General features: G+C 41.3%; 1 protein-coding gene across 2 annotated transcripts in view; it reads right to left on the bottom strand.

Moving 5' to 3' along the window:
* ARFGEF3 (ARFGEF family member 3) overlaps positions 1-20,691 on the bottom strand; it is a 98,259-nt gene that overhangs the window by 38,390 nt on the left and 39,178 nt on the right. For both annotated transcript variants that reach the window (XM_075862423.1, XM_075862424.1), the window contains 5 exons: positions 20,304-20,469; positions 17,417-17,524; positions 15,060-15,275; positions 9,626-9,736; positions 9,153-9,303 (listed from right to left, as the gene is read on the bottom strand). In XM_075862423.1, coding sequence (XP_075718538.1) covers positions 9,153-9,303; positions 9,626-9,736; positions 15,060-15,275; positions 17,417-17,524; positions 20,304-20,469 — 752 coding nt within the window. The remainder of the gene's footprint in view (positions 1-9,152; positions 9,304-9,625; positions 9,737-15,059; positions 15,276-17,416; positions 17,525-20,303; positions 20,470-20,691) is intronic.

The following is a 20,691-nucleotide window of genomic DNA, read 5'->3' as shown; positions in this document are numbered from 1 at the left end:
TTTCATTTTTTTCAACAAATAAATGAGGAAAAAGCACCCCAACATTTGTAAAGAAACTTCTCCAGAGTACAGATATACCAAACATATGGTCATAAACTGCTGTTTGGGCAAGCGGCAGGACTTGGAAGGGAAGGCACGCCATTTAGCTTTTGGAGCGCTGATTTTGCTGGATTCATTTCTCGGCACCATGTCGCATTTGTAAAGCTCCTAAGGTACCAGTACAGTGGAAACCCCCCAAAAGTGACTCCATTTAGGAAACTATACCCCTTGAGGAATTAATCTAGGGGTGTAGTGAGCATTTTGACCCCACAGGTGTTTCATAGATTTCATTAGAATTGGGCAGTGTAAATTAAAAATTACATTATTTTCCAATAAGATGTAGCTTTACCTCAAAATTGTTATTTTTTTCAACAAATAAATGATGAAAAGCACCCCAACATTTGTAAAGCAACTTCTGCAGAGTACGGAAATACCAAACATGTGGTCATAAACTGCTGTTTGGGGAAGCGGCAGGTCTCAGAAGGGAAGGCACGCCATTTAGCTTTTGGAGTACAGATTTTGCTGGTTTGATTTCTTTGCACCATGTCGCATTTGTAAAGCTCCCAAGGTACCAGTACAAACCCCCAAAAGTGACTCCATTTGGGAAACTACACCCCTAAAGGAATTCAACTAGGGGTGTAGTGAGCATTTTGACCCCCCCAGGTATTTCATAGATTTCCTTAGAATTGGGCAGTAAACATGAAAAATTTCATTTTTTTTCCACTAAGAAGTAGCTTTAGGTAAAAAAAAATTCATTTTCTCATCAAATAAAGGAGAAAAATCACTGTAACATTTGAAAAGCAACTTCTCCAGAGTACGGAAATACCCCATATGTGGTAATAAAATACTGTATGAATACACATCACGGCTCCGAAGGAGCGCCATTTGGCTTTTGGAGAGCAGATTTTGCTGGATTGGTTTTTCTGCGCCATGTCGCTTTTGCAAAGCCCCTTCGGTAGCAGTACAGTGGAAACTACCCAAAAGTGACTCCATTTGGCAAACTACACCCATTGAGGAATTAATCTAGGGGTGTAGTGAGCATTTTGACCCCACAGGTGTTCCATAGATTTCATTAGAATTGGGCAGTGAAAATGAAAAATCACATTATTTTCCAATAAGATGTGGCTTTACCTCAAAATTTTTATTTTTTTCAACAAATAAAAGAGAAAAAGCACCATAACATTTGTAAAGCAACTTTTCCAGAGTACGGAAATACCCAACATGTGATCATAAACTGCTGTTTGGGCAAGCAGCAGGACTCAGAAGGGAAGGCACGCACGCCATTTGGCTTTTGGAGTACAGATTTCGCTGGTTTGATTTCTCGGCACCATGTCGCATTTGTAAAGCTCCTAAGGTACCAGAACAGTGCAAAAAAAGTGACTCCATTTGGCAAAACTACACCCATTGAGGAATTCATCTAGGGGTGTAGTGAGCATTTTGACCCCACAGGTGTCTCATATATTTTATTAGAAATGGGCAGTGAAAATGAAAAATTACATTATTTTCCAATAAGACGCAGCATTAGTTCAAAATCTTTCTCTCATATCAAATAAAGGAGAAAAAGCACCGTAACATTTGTAAAGCAACTTCTTCAGAGTAGGGAAATACCCCACATGTGGTCATAAACTGCTATTTGGACACACAGCAAGGCTCTAAAAGGGAAGGAGCGCCATTTAGTATTTGGAGTGGAGATTTTACAAGATTCGTTTTTTGACACCATGTTGCATTGAGCTATAGTACCAGTACAGTGGTACCCCCGATAAATTACCCCGTTTTGGAAACTAGATCCCTCAAAGAATTTATCTAGGGGTGTAGTGAGCATTTTGACCGCACAAGTGTTTTGCAAAAATGAGTAAACAATAGATGTTGCAGATTGAAAATTGCTGTTTTCCACAGATATGCCATTTCAGTGCCCAATGTGTTGTGCCCAGCTTGTACCACCGTAGACACACATCCCATAAATTGTTAAGTGGGTTCTCCAGAATACAGCAATACCCCATATGTGGTCATAAATTGCCGTTTGTGTACACGGCCAGGCTCAGTTGGACCACCATTTGGCTTTTGAAGCGCAGATTTTGCTTGGTGTTTTAGTGGTATTTTATCTTATAATGTGGGGGCATATGTAAGCTGGGCAGAGTACATCAGGGTATATGTAAGCTGGGCGGAGTACATCAGGGTATATGTAAGCTGGGCGGAGTACATCAGGATATGTGTAATCTGTGCGGAGAACATCAGGGTATATGTAATCTGTGCGGAGTACATCAGGGTATATGTAATATGTGAGGAGTACATCAGGGTATATGTAAACTGGGCGGAGTACATCAGGGTATATGTAATCTGTGCGGAGTACATGACAGGGTATATGTAAACTCGGCGGAGTACATCAGGGTATATGTAATCTGTCAACAGAATATGTACTTAGAGCATATATCAAACCATCAGGTATGACAAAGATAATCAGAAATCCAAAAATACACCTGATGTAAACAATAATAACACCAAGTAGGCACAAAAAAATAAAATATGTAAATCTTTATTATCCCATACGGGAAAAGTTACCCACAAAAAACATACATTTAAAATACAAAAAACACCCCAGATGGGAATGTGCCTCAAGTCCCACGGAAATGACCATATGTATGACCGGTCCTTAGATCGGTGTGTGTCTCTTCGATATGTCCACTCCAGGTAAATGACTAGTGATGTACTTTCTGCATTTATATAGATTCATATCCTGCCGTCCTAGTTGAATATTTGAGTATAGGGAATACTGGCTATTTTTCTGATATGTCTCATGCTATCATTCTGTCATAACATATGGTCATTTCCGTGGGACTTGAGGCACATTCCCATCTGGGGTGTTTTTAGTTTTTTGTATTTTAAAATGTATGTTTTTTGTGGGTAACTTTTCCCGTATGGGATAATAAAGATTTACATATTTTATTTTTTTGTGCCTACTTGGTGTTATTATTGTTTACATCAGGTGTATTTTTGGATTTCTTTTTATATGTAATCTGTGCGGAGTACATCAGGGTATATGTAAGCTGGGCGGAGTACATCAGGGTATATGTAAGCTGGGCGGAGTACATCAGGGTATATGTAAGCTGGGCGGAGTACATCAGGGTATATGTAAGCTGGGCGGAGTACATCAGGGCATATGTAAACTGGGCGGAGTACATCAGGGTATATGTAAACTGGGCGGAGTACTTCAGGTCATAATAGGATGATGTAATAATGGGGAGAATGAATAATCCATGGATTGGTGTGTTGCGCTTTGAACCAATCCTTTATTCACAGGCCGGGTTTATTGGGTATTATACTAAATATCTGCGCTCCAGCGTTGCCTTATATTTGACTTCTTCACTAGCCCTATAAGCCGCACAAGGCCCTAAAGTTTCCTCATCACCGCTGTGTCCATGGGGTCCACCTGGGGGGTCCAGCAAATGATGATGTGAGGTGTTTAGTGAAATTCTACTGGACCTAAAAAGGAGTCTGGGCCGTCATATAGAATCATTTTGCATCATTGCATTTTGAGTCATAACGTGTTATTTTTCCGGTGACGGAGCTGTGTGAGGGCGCGTTTTTTGTGGAACGAGCTGTAATTTTTATTGGTTCCATTTTGGGGGACATGAGATTTTTTTATCACTATTTATTCAATTTTTTGGGAGATGAGGAAACCAAAAAACAGAAATTCCAGCACGTTTCTTTTTTTTTACAGCGTTCACCGTGCAGTATAAACAACATGTTAACTTTATTCTGCGGGGCGATACGATTACAGCGACACCAAATTTATTCAATTTTTTTACGTTTCACTACGTTCCCACAATAAATATACTCTTTTCTAAAAAAAATCATGTTTTAGTATCGCCATTTTCTGACAGCCATAACTTTTTTATTTTTTCGTTGATATCGCTGCGGGACGGCTTGTTTTATGCAGGACGAACAGTAGTTTACATTGGTACCATTTTGCGTTACTTGCAACTTTTTGATCACTTTTTATTACATTTTTTTTGAGACAACATGACCAAAAAATAAAAGTCATTGTTTTTTATTAAAACATTTTACGGTGTTTACCGTGTGGTAAAAATAATGTGATATTTTTATAGATCAGGTCGTTCCGAACGCGGCGATACCTATTATGTATAGTTTTTTTTCATGTTTTCATTTTTTTTCTAATAATAAAAGGAGTTGATCAGGGAAAGAGGACAAGTGTTGTTTTTATTATCTATTTATTATTTATTAATTAATTTATTTATTTTTCTTTCACATTTTTTTTTTACATTTTTCACTTTTTATTTTACACTAACCTGTGGACTTGAAGATCTGGTCTTCTGATCCCCACTACGATACACTGCACTACTTATGTAGTGCTGTGCATCGTAACTGTCATTTTTCATTTGACAGTTAGCCGATTAGGTCCTGCCTCGGGCAGGACCTAATAGGCTACCTTACCTTGGCAACCAGGAAGCCTAGTAAGGGCTTCCTGGTTGCCATAGCAACAATCGCTCCCTCCCTCAGTAAACCACTTCAATGCGGCGGACGTCATTGACAGCCGCATTGAAGGGGTTAAATGGCTGCGATCGGCGGTAACAGCCATCGCAGCCATATGTCAGCTGTGTATAACAGCTGACAGCCGCCGAAGATAAAGCGCGCACAGCTCCTGTGCTCGCTTTATCTGCCGGGCGTAACTGTACGCCCGAGTGCGGGAAATCACTTGGAATTTGAACGTACAGTTACGCCCAATCGCGGGAAGGGGTTAAATTTTTTTTTTGTTGCTGTTTTTGTTTTGCCTTTGACCTTTGCCCCCAGAAACGTTCTTTTTGGCGGTCTTTTTAAGCTATTTAAACCCTGCTGGGTCCTCCAGCATCATGTATGTTTCTTTGCCTGATGAAGCGATCGATCCGATCTCGTAACGCGTAGCATTCTTATCCATTAAACATATATCTTATTTAAACTTCTTGCATTGTATTGAATCCTTCAATTCCACAACAATTGGACAGCGCTGGAGAATTTTATCCACTTTTTTCTCCATTTATCTCGATCTACTGAGGGAGCCCTGACAGCCCCTGCACGGATTTACCAGCTGCAGTCCTTTGAGACCATACAGGCACTTCTGGGTGTTGTGCTCCTAGCACAACACCACAAGGTAAGCACAACCTCTTACCCCCGACCCTTTGTCACTTTAAACAAGAGATGATGCACGATGTGCGCCGGGTGTTTTTTGTTTTTTTCTCTCCTTGTCTATAGATACTTAATCAAGATGGTCAGCTTTCATAGACTTTTGTACACCATCCAGACATTTCCACTGCTGCTCAAACACGCAAATGTTTCTAAACTTAACTCCACTTTTGTATGTTTTATCTTGGAAGGCAAGAGGTCGCGCATCACGCTTAACAAATTAACGTTTTGCAAACTAGATGGGGGACTAAATTAACAAACTTTAGGGGCTAGAACGTGGTGGGTCTCTTTCGCCATGTAGTAGACTGGTTACATGACACGAGGCACCATTCACATATAGACCTGGAATCTGCTCATGCCTTGCCTTGTTACACTCTAAGATAGCTAAACTATCCATACATGTCAAGTAGTCAGTCTTACGGAGAGACAATCATAGCATGGAAGGTACTTCGCAAATATTTGGATTACCCCATCTACTCTCTAAATACATGCCTCTATGGGGTCATCCGGAATTCCCACAGGGGAGGGAAGGGGGTGCATTTTCTGTTTGGGCAACTAGAGGAATTTGTTGCGCAGGAGATCTTATGCATGTGGAAGATAAGCGGTGGGTCACCCCATAAGAAATTACAACTAAGCTAGGGTTGGCCGAAATACATTTTATAAAGATACTTCAGGTTTGATCCGTTTCTAGATTAAGCAATCTGTCCATGGAAGCAACTCCCCATACCCTGGATGAGGTTATAGGCCCAACGACCCAAAGAGTGTCCATTTCTGGCCTTTATAGAGTTTTTAGGAACGAATTCCTCAAAATTGATCCCACTAATATGTTCAAAGTATGGGAGAGATGGACTCAAGACCCTGACATAGGCATGACCACATTGGATGGCTGGGACAAGGTACAGAAATATATATATGACCCCTTGAGAAAGCTGACGGCGAAACGTGCGGCGGGGGCGGTCAGTGTGGAGTGTTCCTACGTGCTTCCTATCATGCAGTCCATGGGTTTGTGCAATATCCTTTATTTATAAAGCATGGTCTTTGTTTTGGGTGCAACTTGGAGCTTTAGCTGTATACTTTTATATGCATGCACAATTGTGTGCTCTTCTGTCAGGTGCTAAATATATTTATGTGCTTCTGTTGTCCAAATACTTGATCCATATGATTATCTTTTCTATAGATATCTGCATTTGTTACCACATCACAGGATGTTTATAGTATGGTAGCATATATATTGGATTATTCACGCAGATCCTCCATACTCTCCTTTTTAACTGTGTGCTATATTGTTTTTATATTTTGATGGCCAATGTGTTATGTATATTTCAATAAAGTTTATTTTATATTGTCATGGTACATGACTTGTGCTATGTGTGTTTCATTTTCTGGATATACTAGTAGTCTTCACAGTCTGGTATAGGTATTGACAGAAATATATAAATCAATAATAGATGGAGGGAGACCTACTTTCAATTGATCGACTCTGGCCTTTATGGATTTAATATCTTACTCTCCCCATCGTTCCCAGATTGAATTGTTGCCTGTCCTAAATGTGATAACCTGCTTACAAATCTATGGTATGGGGTGTGGGATTGCATAAATACCCGATAGTATTGGCAGGTGATCCAAGTGTATATATATATATATACATACATACATACATACACACACACACACCGTGTTCCAAATTATTATGCACATTGGATTTAAGTGTCAAACATTTAATTATTAGTTTTTCAATTAAACTCATGGATGGTATTGTGTCTAAGGGTATGTTCACACGTAGTCAACAAAAACGTCTGAAAATCCAGAGCTGTTTTCAAGGGAAAACAGCCCCTGCTTTTCAGACGTTTTTTTACCAACTCGCATTTTTCGCGGCGTTTTCACGCCGTTTTTGCGGCGTTTTTTACGTCCGTTTTTGGAGCTGTTTTCATTGGAGTCTATGAGAAATAGCTCCAAAAACGTCCAAAGAAGTGTCCTGCACTTCTTTTGACGAGGCTGTATTTTTACGCGTCGTCGTTTGACAGCTGTCAAACGACGACGCGTAAATAACAGGTTGTCTGCACAGTACGTCGGCAAACCCATTCAAATGAATGGGCAGATGTTTGCCGACGTATTTCCAGACGTAGAACGAGGCAAAATACGCCTCGTATACGTCTGAAATTTGGCCGTGTGAACATACCCTTAGGGCTCTTTGGATCATTGAAATCAATCTCAGACACCTGTGATAATTAGTTTGCCAGGTGTGCCCAATCAAAGGAAAACTACTTAAGAAGGACGTTCCACATTATTAAGCAGGCCACAGGTTTCAAGCAATATGGGAAAGAAAAAAAAAAGATCTCTTTGCTGCCGAAAAGCGTGAAATAGTGATGAAAACATTGGATATTTCACGAAAACTTAAGCGTGATCATCGCACTGTGAAAAGATTTGTGGCTGATTCAGAGCACAGACGGGTTCGTTCAGATAAAGGCATAATGAGGAAGGTTTCTGCCAGACAAATTAATAATATTAAGAGAGCAACTGCTAAAATGCCATTGCAAAGCAGCAAACAGGTATTTGAAGCCGCTGGTGCCTGTGGAGTCCTGCGAACCTCAAGGTGTAGGATCCTCCAGAGGTTTGCAAGTGTGCATAAAGTTATTATTCGGCCACCCCTAAACAATGCTCACAAGCAGAAACAGTTGCAGTGGGCTCAGAAATACATGAAGACTAATTTTCAAACCATGTTGTTTACTGATGAGTGCCGTGCAACCCTGGATGGTCCAGATGGATGGAGTAGTTGATGGTTGCTGAATGGCCACCATGTCCCAACAAGGCCGCGACGTCAGCAAGGAGGTGGCGGAGTCATGTTTTGGGCTGGAATCATGGGGATGGAGCTGGTAGGCCCTTTTAGGGTCCCTGACGGTGTGGCCTCTGCAAAGTACATAGAGTTTATGACTGACCACTTTCTTCCGTGGTACAAAAAGAAGAACCGTGCCTTCCGTAGCAAAATTATCTTCATGCATGACAATGCACCATCTCATGCTGCAAAGAATACCTCTGTGTCATTGGCTGCTATGGGCATAAAAGGAGAGAAACTAATGGTGTGACCCCCATGTTCCCCTGACCTCAACCCTATTGAGAACCTTTGGAGAATCCTCAAGCAAAATATCTATGAGGGTGGGAGGCAGTTCACATCAAAACAGAAGCTCTGGGAGGCTATTCTGACATCCTGCAAAGATATTCAAGCAGAAACTGTCCAAATACTCACAAATTCAATGGATGCAAGAATTGTGAAGGTGATATCAGAGAAGGGGTCCTAAGTTAACATGTAACTTGGCCTGTTAAGTTTCTTTTGATTGAAAGAGCTTTTGATTTCTGTAAATATGACCTCCTGATGCTGCAAATTCAACAAATTACCATTTTAGTTCTCTTTACAACCTTTAAAATGTTTTGATCTCTGTTGTGCATAATAATTTGAAACAGTGCATTTTGAGTTTTTCACTACTAAAAAAAAAAATCTGTTATCATTAGGAGATTTGTTCAATAAAATTTGCATTATACTCCAACGGTTGATGGCTTGAAGATTATACGGATTGTCATTTGCATCGACTATTTAGGAAAATCAGCGAAAAATAACATTTGCATAATAATTTGGAACGCAGCGTATGTACTCGCTGTACTACTGCTCCTGCTTGTACATAGAGTACAGCGGGATCGGTCACATGACTAAGAGTCGTATCGTCATCAAAGAAGGCTGTGCAACTGGACCTCCAGTCCCCCAGCAGCGCTATAAAAATCTATGAAGATCTCAGAATCAGAGCCACAGGGGACCAGAATGTATATTAGCGAGTGTACTCCCATACTAATAATTTTTGGTCCCCACATAACCCCTTTAATATTCCCACTCACATACACAGATTACAACCCCACCAGAGTGTGAAGCACACACTAGATTCTACCTGAACACATGCGGCCAGCAATCTTGATTGTGACTTCCCATTTCCAGACCAACGTTAAGTATGGCGTCCATGCACAGAACATGGGCATTATGTAGACGATACCCTCCATGTTTTCCCATCTGCTCCAGTTTTTGCTCCACTCTCTGCTTTACTGTTTTAAAAAAAAAAAAAATAAGAACAAAGTGTTCTAGTCAATTCAGAATAATGTCAAAGCGATTGTGTACTTTGGTGTTTTCTGCACAAAAAACATCACAAGATACTGAAGCACTGTTGCTCTTCATAGTGTTTTAGGACTCTCTCAAAAGTATTTTCTAAAGATACATAAATTGAGTTTGTGGATTAAGACCATTGTGAAGGTTAAACTGTTAGTGTACAGAGAGTATAGAGATCTCCATATGTATCCATCATATATGGATAAGATATATGTAACTTACATACTATATAATGCCTTGACAACATTGTACACACTGTACCTTGTGCTATTGTGTCATTTTGTTCTGGATTTTCCTTGTCCTCCTTCTCCTCTTGCACACAGGATGCTGCAGCCATCTGAGCCAAAGCTGATGCACAGTTAGCAGCCACCCCTGTAAATGCAGTACATGTATGACAAAGGAAATAACGACTAATATACATGGATTTTATCCTGCTTACAATATACAGATAGATGAGAAATAAACCCTTTAGTGACCAGCCTATTTTAGCCTTACTGACCAAGCAATTTTTTATTGTTTTTGCATAAGCTGTGTGAGGGCTTGTTTTTTGCAGGATGAGTTGTATTTTTTCACCATTTTGGGGCACATATAAAAACGTATTTTGGGTGGAATAGAAAAAACAGCATCTCCATAATTTTATATTGCACTTAAGTTTATGCGGTTTACCGTGTACTTAACTTTATTCTATCGGTCATTACTATTAACCCCTTCAGGACTGAGCCTGTTTTGGCCTTGTGGACGCAGCAGATTTTTTAAAATCTGACATGTGTCACTTTTTGTGGTAGTAACTTGGGAATGCTTTCACCTATCCAAGCGATTCGGAGACTGTTTTCTCGTGACATACTCTACTTTAGGTTAGTGGAAAAATGTGATCAATAAGTTCAGTATTTGTTTGTGAAAAACACCAACCTTTAGAGAAAATTTGCAAAAATTTGCATTTTTCTAAATTTAAATGTATCGGCTTGTAAAACAGATAGCAATACCACACAAAATAGTTACTAATTAACATTTCCCATATGTCTACTTTAGATTGCCATTGTTTTTTGAACATACTTTTATTTTTTCTAGGACGTTACAAGGCTTAGAACTTTAGCAGCAATTTCTCACATTTTCAAGAAAATGTCCAAAACCTATTTTTATAGGGACCAGTTCAGTTCTGAAGTGGCTATGAGGACTTTATATATTAGAAACCCCCATAAGTCACCCAGTTTTAAAAACTGCACCCCCCAAAGTCTTCAAAACAGCATTTAGAAAGTTTCTTAACGTTTTAGGTGTTTCACAGGAATTAAAGCAAAGTAGAGGGGAAATGTACAAATTTCTTTTTTTTGTCAGAAAATTCATTTTAATCAATTTTTTTCTGTAACACAAAAGGTTTTACCAGAGAAACGCAACTCAATATCTATTGCCCAGATTCTCACATGAGGCCCTAGTGTGGTAATGGACTGAAACACAGGCCTCAGAAGCAAAGGAGCACCTAGAGGATTTTGGGGCCTCCTTTTTATTAGAATATATTTTAGGCACAATGTCCGTTTTGAAGAGGTCTTGTGGGGCCAAAATAGCAGAAACCCCCCAAAAAGACACCATTTGGCAAACTACACCCCTCAAGGAATTTATCAAGGGGTATAGAGCATTTTAACCCCACAGGTTTTTTGCTGAATTTAGTGGAATTTGTCCGTAAAAATTAAAATCTAAATTTTTTCCAATAAAACTTAGAAATCATAAATTTTTACAAGGAATAAAGAAGAAAAAGCACCCCAAGATTTGTTAAGCAATTTCTCCGGATTACGGCATTACCCCATATGTTGTAATAAAAGGCTGTTTGGACACATGGCAGTCCTCAGAAGGGAAGGAGCGCTATTTGGCTTTTGGAGCTCAAGTTTGCTGGATTGGTTTTCGCATGTCGCATTTGCAAAGGCCCTGCGGGACCAGATCAGTGGACATCCCCCAGAAGTGACGCCATTTGGAAAACTACAGCCCTAAAAAGAATTTATCTAGGGATACAGTGAGCATTTTGATCCCATAGTTTTTGTGCTGAATTTAGTGGAATTAGGCCGTGAAAAGTAATTTATTTTGCAGGTCGATGCGATTACGGCGATACCACATGTATATAGGTTTTTTTTATATTTTACGGTGTTTGCACGATAAATTCAGTTTTTAAAAAAATTATTTTGTTTTTGTGTCGCCATATTCTAAGAGCCACAACTTTTTTATTTTTCCATCAAGAAAGCTGTGTGAGGGCTTGTTTTTTGTGGAACAAACTGTAGTTTTTATTGATAAATTTTTTTGAGTACATGCGACTTTTCGATTCATATTTATTCAATTTTTTGGGATCTGAAGTGACAAAAAAAATAGCGAATCTGGTATAGTTTTTTATTATTATTTTTATGGCAGTCACCGTGCAGAATAAATTACATTATATTTTTATAGTTCAGCCCGTTACGGATGCGGCGATACCAATTATGCATAGTTTGTTTATTTTTAAGGACTTTATAAGGGAAAAAGGGCGATTTTTTTAATTTTATTATTTTGAAAATTTTACTTTTGTACATTTATTTTTCCTTTTTTAGTCCCACTAGGGACGTGAAGATTCAATTGCCAGGACCTAATTGCCTTCCATAGATGGCAGACCGGAAGCCTTTGTTAGGCTTCCGGTTGCCACAGCAACAATCGGCCCCCGCAATCGCCTAGCGGGGTGTCGATATTGTTGTAACAATTTAAATGCGGCGGTCGCTATAGACTGCCGCATTTAAGGGGTTAATTGGTTCGGATCACTGCTGTGATCCGACCCGATGTTTCCCCCCAGTACTAAGGCTGCTAGTAGCAGCCTGTATTGGGAGATGCCGGGCTGCGGGGAGTGCCTGTGTGCTCTGTTAGGAGCACATGTAGATTAACGGGATGCAGGCACAAGGACCAGTGCTGCAGCCCGTTAATCTACGTGGGGTGGTCGGGAAGGTGTTAAGTCAATACCAAGTAGACAGTTTTTTTTAGGTTTCTCTACTTTTACACAAAAATATATATTTTTTTACTTTATATTTTTTACTATAAACTTTACTGATCTATTTCTTGCGATTTTCTTTTTTTAGTCCCACTATGGGACTTTACTATGCGATTGTTGCATCGTTTATATTACACTGCAATACTTCTGTATTGTAGGGTATTCTGCTTGTCCATGTAAACGGACAGGCATCCTATTAAGCCCAAAACCTAATAGGCATATACTATTGGCAGACCGGGGAGGCCTTTGTTAGTCCCCTTAGCTGCTATGGAAACCAATGGCACCCTGTGAACACATCACAGGGGTGGCGATGGGATGACAGACCCATTCCTCTGAAGCCACGGTGTAAAGGATCTGCCAGACACAGCTTCTGTGTCGACGCCCGTGGGTAATCAGTCTGCACCTGCTCCTGAGTCTGAGAGAGTGACACGATCTTCTACCAGTCAGGCTGGGAGGCTTAGGAGTGGGAGAGCCTATCACAGCCTGGCCAGACGGAGCTAGCTCCCGCCCCCTGTCTATTTATACCTGCATTTCCTGTTCCTCCTTTGCCTGTGATTCTTTGCTGTTTCCTGGCTCTCTGCTCCTGCTATTATTATTGACCTTGCTTCATTTTGACCCTGGCTATACTGACTACGCTCCTGCTCTGCGATTGGTACCTCGTACACTCCTGGTTTGACTTGGCTTGTTCACTACTCTTGTTGCTCACGGTGTTGCCGTGGTCAACTGCCCCATTTCCCTTAGCTTCTGTGTTTACTTGTCTGTCGTGCACTTATTGAGCGTAGGGACCGTCGCCCAGTTGTACACCGTCGCCTAGGACGGGCCGTTGCAATTAGGCAGGGACTGAGTGGTGGGTAGATTAAGACTCACCTGTCTGTCTCCCTACCCCATCATAACACACGGAGTTGCATCGAAGGGTTTAAACAAGTAACTCTGATCCCAGCCATTAGAACTGGAGCCCAGCGGTCGTTAGCCAGCCCGGCACTTACTTTACCCGGCATGAAACACCCGTCACAAACCGGTGACACCGTGAAAAGGTGGCGCTATGACAGAAGTACCCTTAATGTCGTATTGGTGGTCATTAAGGGAAGAACTTACACATATTAAATACCATAATTTAGGAGTAGAAAAAACAAAATCAGGGTGGGATTTACTTTGAATGCATTATACAGTAGTGGTCCTAAAACTACCCCTATTAATACCACTTTGAGATGGCTGTTATGCAGCTCTGTAAGATATCTCATCAGAACAAAGCCTTTCTGGAATTTTTGGTTTGGAAAACATTTCTCTACTTTATTCTGACAGGGTCTGTACCTATTCTTGGCACTAAATACATAGCTACAGTACAGAGCTGTACTATGGCTATCTAAAGCCATCTTGGCAGCCGAGCTGGAGTCCCCAGGCAGAGCATCAGCTGATGCTCTGCTCGGGAAATCCAGCGATAGGAAATCCCTGAAGTCACTGACCAAATGTCGGGAGCAGTGCTGGAGTCCCGAGCAAAGCACTAGCTGATGCTCTGATCGGGGACTCCAGCAATAGGCAATGCGAAAGCCCCTTGCGGTCATGTGTGTGATAACATGCCAACACGAACAGCAACGGAAGCAAGCCCTCAGTCACGTGGGGCCGTGTCGGCACGTCAGCAGTATTAGAAAAGCAGTAGGAAATACTGCTGCTACAAAAGGGTTTAATTGGTCTGCAACAACGTCTATGTATAAAAGTAACATCCACATGAATATTAGGACCCAAGGTTTCCCAACAAAACATTGCCCAGAATATCACCGTCTTCACCGGATTGTCTTTTTCCCATAGTGCCCCCTGGTGCCATTTCTTCCCCAGGTAAGCGACGCACACGTACCCGGCTGTCCCCATTATGTAAAACAAAACAGGATTCATCAGATCAGGCAATCTTCTTCCATTGCTCAACGGTCACGTTCCTGTGCTCTAAATTGTAGGCGCTTTTGGTGGTGGAAAGAGGTCTGTAAGGGCACTCTGACCGGTCTGCACTGTGTTTGTATTCTAACAACTTTCTGTTAAAGCCAGCATGATTTTTTTTCAGCAATTTCTGCTACAGTAGCTCTTCTGTGGGATCGGATCCGGTGGACTAATTTTAGCTGCCCATGCGATTCAATGAGCTTTGGCACCAATGTCGGTTCACTGATTGTCCTTCCTTGAACCACTACACACCGGGAACACCCCACAAGTCTTGCCGTTGTTGAGATGCTCTGATGCAGTAGTCTAGCCATCACAATTTGGCAATTGTCACTGTTGCTCAGATCCTTAAACTTGCCCCATTTTCCTGACTCCAACACACCAACTTCAAGAATGGACTGTTCAACTGCTGCCTAATCTATCCAACCCCTTGACGAGTTGCATTGTAAATTGTAAAATTCATTTTTTTAATCTTTAGTAAAGTATTCTCTAATAAGAACAGCAGACAGCCATGGGTCTATACAAAAGACCCAAGCGCTCTGTATAAAAAGGTAAAACCAGATGATTGCTTCACAGCAGCTAGCTTGTACATGATGAGTAAGAACACATATACTGCAAGAACGAATTTAGTCGAATGTGAAAAAGACCGGGCGGTTGTCAAAATAAAGTTAAGCCGAATTATTAAAACCCCTATTGCAGCTTTCTGGCAAAAGAAACATTTATACAGATGGGTCCATGTTTGAACATCAACAAAGATATCAAGGAAAGCCATACCCAAGGCACAGCTTAGACGAGCAGCTTTACGAAGACCATCAAGACTCATACAAATAGAATCTCTTTCTTTTTGATTTTGCTCCTTAACGCCTTCTGCACCCAAAATAAATGACAATCCTTTTGAGCTCCCAGCCATACGCCCAGTTAGCGGAGCAGACAATGTGTCTATTAAGTTCTTCCAGCATCCAATAAGTATAAACCGTGCAAAAGCAACACCTGGGACAGGAAAAAATATATATATATATAAAGTAAACATCATAGATCACCATAGCAGATTAGTAGTAGCTCTTATGCGCTTAAAACACAAAACAGGCATTACAGAAAAGGCATTTTGTCCACACGCTGAGCCAAAAACGTCTGAAAATACGGAGCGGTTTTCAAGGGAGTCTATGGGACGTTTTTGGAGCGGTTTTCAATAGTCTATGAGAAAACGGCTCCAAAAACGTCCCAAGAAGTGTCCTGCACTTCTTTTGACGAGGCTGTACTTTTACGCGTCGTCTTTTGACAGCGACACGTAAAATGACAGGTCGTCGGCACAGTACATCGGCAAACCCATTGAAAGCAATGGGCAGATGTTTGCCGACGTTTTGGAGCGTCTTTTCAGGCGTAATTCGAGGCGTAAAACGCCTCCATTACGCCTGAAAATAGGTTGTGTGAACCCAGCCTTAAGGTGAAGCTTACATGTTGACTCAGCAAATGTTGAAATCTACCAAAACTAAGGCCTCATGCACACGACCGTAAAAACTCCCGTTATTACGGGTCGTAATTACGACCCGTAATAACGGGCTCATAGACTTCTATTGGTCACGGGTACCTTCCCGTTTTCTTACGGGAAGGTGCCCGTGCCGTTGAAAAAGATAGAACATGTCCTATTTCAGGCCGTAATAACGGCACGGGCAGCCCATAGAAGTCTCTGGAGCTCCCGTAATGACAAGTGGCTACATGTGTGCACCAGTCATTATGGCAGCGTTGCTAGGCGACGTTCGTAAATAGTCACTGTCCAGGGTGCTGAAAGAGTTAACTGATCGGCAGTAACTCTTTCAGCACCCTGGACAGTGAATTCCAATCAGAATATAGAGAAACCTGTATATAAAAAAAAAAAAAAAAAAAAAAGGACGTTCATACTTACCGAGAACTTCCTGCTTCCTCCAGTCCGGTCTCCCGGCCGTTGCCTTGGTGACGCGTCCCTCTCGACATCCGGCCCGACACCCCTGGATGATGTTTCAGCCCATGTGACCGCTGCAGCCAATCACAGGCCAATTACATGCTGCAGCGGTCACATGGACTGCCGCGTCATCCAGGGATGTCGGGCTGGATGTCAAGAGAGGGACGCGTCACCAAGGCAACGGCCGGGTAAGTATGAATTGCTTTTACTTTTACCTCGGAAAGGGCTGCCCCTTCTCTCTATCCTGCACTAATAGAGAGAAGGGGCTGCCGATTAGTGCAGTGCAATTTTGCATCGAAAACGTGCCCGTAAATACGGGTGGAATACGGGTGACACCGGACCCGTATTTACAGGAACGGGTCCGTAAATACTGGTGCAAAACGGGTCGAACACGTGTGACACCGGACCCGTATTTACGCCAGTATTTACGGGTGGGAAAAAATACGGTCGTGTGCATGAGGCCTAAGTAATATATATTCATTACCTTAAAAGGCTATGTTAACGGTTAATTATTTTTTTTTAATTAAATCAATGTTTTATGGGTTTCTTTTAAAAAAATGTTTTAAATGGACTTGGAAAGAGAAACAACATTTTAAATACGATACATCTTTTAATGTTTTCTCAATACATAGAAGATGTATCGTTCGCTATGAGCCTCTTCCGTCAGTTCAGCTGAACTAACGGCTTGGATGAGAGCGGGTCCTATGTGACTCTAAGGGCGGATTCAGACGAACGTGAGCGTTATGAGCGCGCGTGGCAGCAGCGTGTCAGCTCCGTGTGTCATGTTCATATGGATGCGCGGCTGCATGCTTTTCGCGCAGCCGCCATCATTATGACACTCCGTTGAATGTTTGTAAACAGAAAAGCACGTGGTGTTTTTAGCAATATATACAAACTAAGGCCTCATGCACACGGCCATGCCCGTAATCACGGTCAGTGATTCCGGGCACGGCCAGCCGCCGACGGCAGCGGACAGCCACTCTCACTTTCAGCCCGTGCTCCTATTAAAATGTCCTATCTTTTGCGGAGGCTTTCTACGGCCCAGACACCTTCCCGCAAAAATACGGGAAGGTACCCACGGTCAATATAAGTGAATTGGCCCGTAATTGCGGACCGCAATTACGGACAAATATCACGGTCATGTGCATGGGGCCCAAGTCTTCATGCCCCGTAGTGTTTCTTTGCTGCACACCTGCCACATTTGTTGGGTCCATATTCTTCTCAGGAGGAAGAGGAGATTGTGTTGACTTGGATGCTTGAAGCTGTCCACCAATGGCGCTGCTCCCCAAACCATCAATGTCTAGAGTAAAAAACTACATATTAGTAAACCCAAAGTAATCTTTTTGTACAACAAAAAAAAGCCACAGAGATACAACCTATAGGACTACAATGTATAATAGAACTATGCCATATGTATTATGTATACTTCTTGGTTTTACCGTTACTTCTTTTCTATTTAACCTTTGTGATAAAAGGGGTATAATATAATAAAGATGGGCAGAGGTCTGACCAAAATCTTCTTCTTCTTAGCAAAAAATGACATTGTGTAAATACACAGATATTCATGTGAGATTTGATAGCAGAACAAGTGCTGTGATTTTAATCAAAATGGCTGATCAACATCAGGATTTGTGTATAAAATGGGTAAACTTAATATTTGCATTAGGAGTTAATGACTTAAACAATTGTAACTGCGGAGAAGGTGGGATTAATTTTGTTGTTTGTTTGTGTGTCTTTCAGCCTTAAGTTGTGTCTTAAGCAAGTGAAATGCATGCTCGATCGGGTTGAGATCTGCTGACTGACTTGGCCATTGCAGAATATTCCACTTCTTTGCCTTAAAAATCTCCTGGGTTGCTTTCGCTGTATGTTTTAGGTCATTATCCATCTGTACTGTGAAGTGACATTCAATCAACCTTGCTGCATTTGGTTGAATCTCAGCAGAAAGTATATCCCTGAACACTTCAGAATTCATCCGGCTGCTTCTGTCTTCAGTAACATCATCAATAAACACTAGTGACCCAGTGCCTTTGGCAGCCATGCATGCCCATGCCATCACACTGCCTCCACCATGTTTTACAGAGGATGTGGTGTGCTTTGGATCATGAGCCGTTCCAAGCCTTCTCCATACTTTCTTCCTCCCATCATTCTGGTACAGGTTGATCTTAGTTTCATCTGTCCAAAGAATGCTGTTCCAAAACTGGGCTGGCTTCTATAGATGTTGTTTGGCAAAGTCAAATCTGGCCTTTCTATTTCTGAGGCTGATTAATGGTTTGCACCTTGTGGTGAACGCTCTGTATTTGCGCTCATGAAGTCTTCTCTTTATGGTAGACTTAGATACTGATACAGCTACTTCCAGGAGAGTGTTCTACATTAGGATAGATGTTGTGAAGGGGTTTCCCCATGGAAAGGATTCTGCGATCATCCACCACTGTTGTCTTCTGTGGACGTCCAGGCCTTTAGGAGTTCATGAGATCACCAGCGCAGTCTTTTTTTTTTTCAAGAATGTACCGAACTGTTGATTTGGCCACTCCTAACATTTGTGCTCTCTCTCGGTGTTGGATTTCTTCATTTTTTTCAGCCTAACAATGGTCTGTTTCACTTGCTTTGAGAGTCCTTTGACCTCATGTTGTGGGTTCACAGCAACAGGTTCCAAATGCAAATGCCACACCTGGAATCAACTCCAGACCTTTTACATGCTTAAGTCTTGAAGAGGTAAACTCAACCACTCCTTAATTTAGTATGCAAAAATTGGATTTATTTAGAATGAGGCAAAAAGTAAAGTTTCGGCCACAGTTTGGCCTTTGTCAAACACTGCATTCTAGATATGTACAGAGATACGATAAAGGGATCACTATATAATGTTATATCTATACGAGCATTCAATAATGTGATTCTTTGTACCAAGATAGTTTTGCAACATGTTCTTTTTCATTAACTTGGTTCTTTCTCCTTTTTTTGTATGTTGCATATTATTGCGATTACCATTATGAGATATATATCTTTTTTTCTATCCTCATACTGCTAAATTATTTATGTTTATTATACTGTTTCTGCATTTACAGTGTTTGACAAAGGCCAAACTGTGGCCGAAACGTTACCTTTTGCCTCATTCTAAATAATTCCAATTTTTGCATACTAAACTAAGGAGCGCTTGAGTTTACCTCTTCAAGATTTACGGGGTGGGAACCCTACCCATAAGAACCTGCAGAGTGCCAGATTTTGATTTTCATTGCTTTTTCCGGCTTAATTGATGATGGATTAATGAGGGAATAGCCCATGCAGCACATTAAATAGCTTTTGAGATAATTGTCCGATTACCTTTGGTCCCTTGAAAAAAAGGAAGCTACATATTAAAGAGCTGTAATTCCTAAACCCTTCCTCAAATTAGGATGTGAATACCCTCAAATTAAAGCAGAGAGGTTGCACTTTAAGCCCATATAGATTATAGAACTGTATATTCAATATGTTTTGGTAAACAGCTAAAATGCCAAAACTTGTCACTGTCCAAATAATTCCAGACCTAACTGTATATATTGTGTTTCTACAATTAAAAAGGGTTGTAGCTGGGGGAAGTCACGTCCGGCCATGCATTTCCTCTGCAGTGGCTGGTAGCATTATATACTGGCTATGAAAATTAATGGCTAACCAGCTAATGCATGGTCGGGCCTGGTCTGGTTCATAGAGGACACCTAATAGGAGAGCCTAATAGGATACATAGTTGTCCTGATGGGACAACCCCTTTTAGATAGATCTTCAGAATTCTGGACTGAATCCGCTTTGATCTGCATTTCAGAGATCGCACATGGTATGGATCACGCAGATTGACGCATGTAAAAGACATCACATGCAACTGCCTGACCTTTCCACTTATTCTACTTTAATGTGGTAGTATGTAGTCATTTTGCAATTTATTGATATGACAGTAAACGTAAATTGTAATAGCAGCTAGTCTGATTGGCACTCACTTTTATTATATTATATTCCGTAATATTGGAGACAAACGTAGAACAAAAAAACCAGCTGTAATTGCCATCTACAGCACGGAAAACAATCACTGTATGAAACGTGGTATGACTTACTAATAAGCATAGTAACAAGGGGTAGACACTGTCCCTCAGGAGTCCCCCAGTATCCAGACTCTCCAAGGATGTTCCGGTCCAGGATTTGGTGATACAGTTCCTCGAACCAAGCCTGGGAGAACACTATTACCACGCCACTGGACTGTACCTGCTTAAGGAATTCTTTCTGCACAGCAAAACATACAAAGTTAGTGACGGTAGGAATTGAGTAAAGGTTAGAATCTCTATGTACAAAGGGACCTATTCATGTGGCTATTCTCCCTGCTTGTGTCTACCTAGCTCTTGGCAGCCGTGAAACAATAGATGCGGTGTCAGGATTATAAATCAGGCAGCTGACATCAGTTAGCACTAGGGAACAGGACTTTTCACTCCAAAAGTTTATTTGATC

This window comes from Rhinoderma darwinii, chromosome 4, assembly GCF_050947455.1.
Source record: "Rhinoderma darwinii isolate aRhiDar2 chromosome 4, aRhiDar2.hap1, whole genome shotgun sequence".
NCBI classification, from domain to species: Eukaryota; Metazoa; Chordata; class Amphibia; order Anura; family Rhinodermatidae; genus Rhinoderma; species Rhinoderma darwinii.
This window is presented reverse-complemented; position numbering and strand designations above follow the sequence as displayed.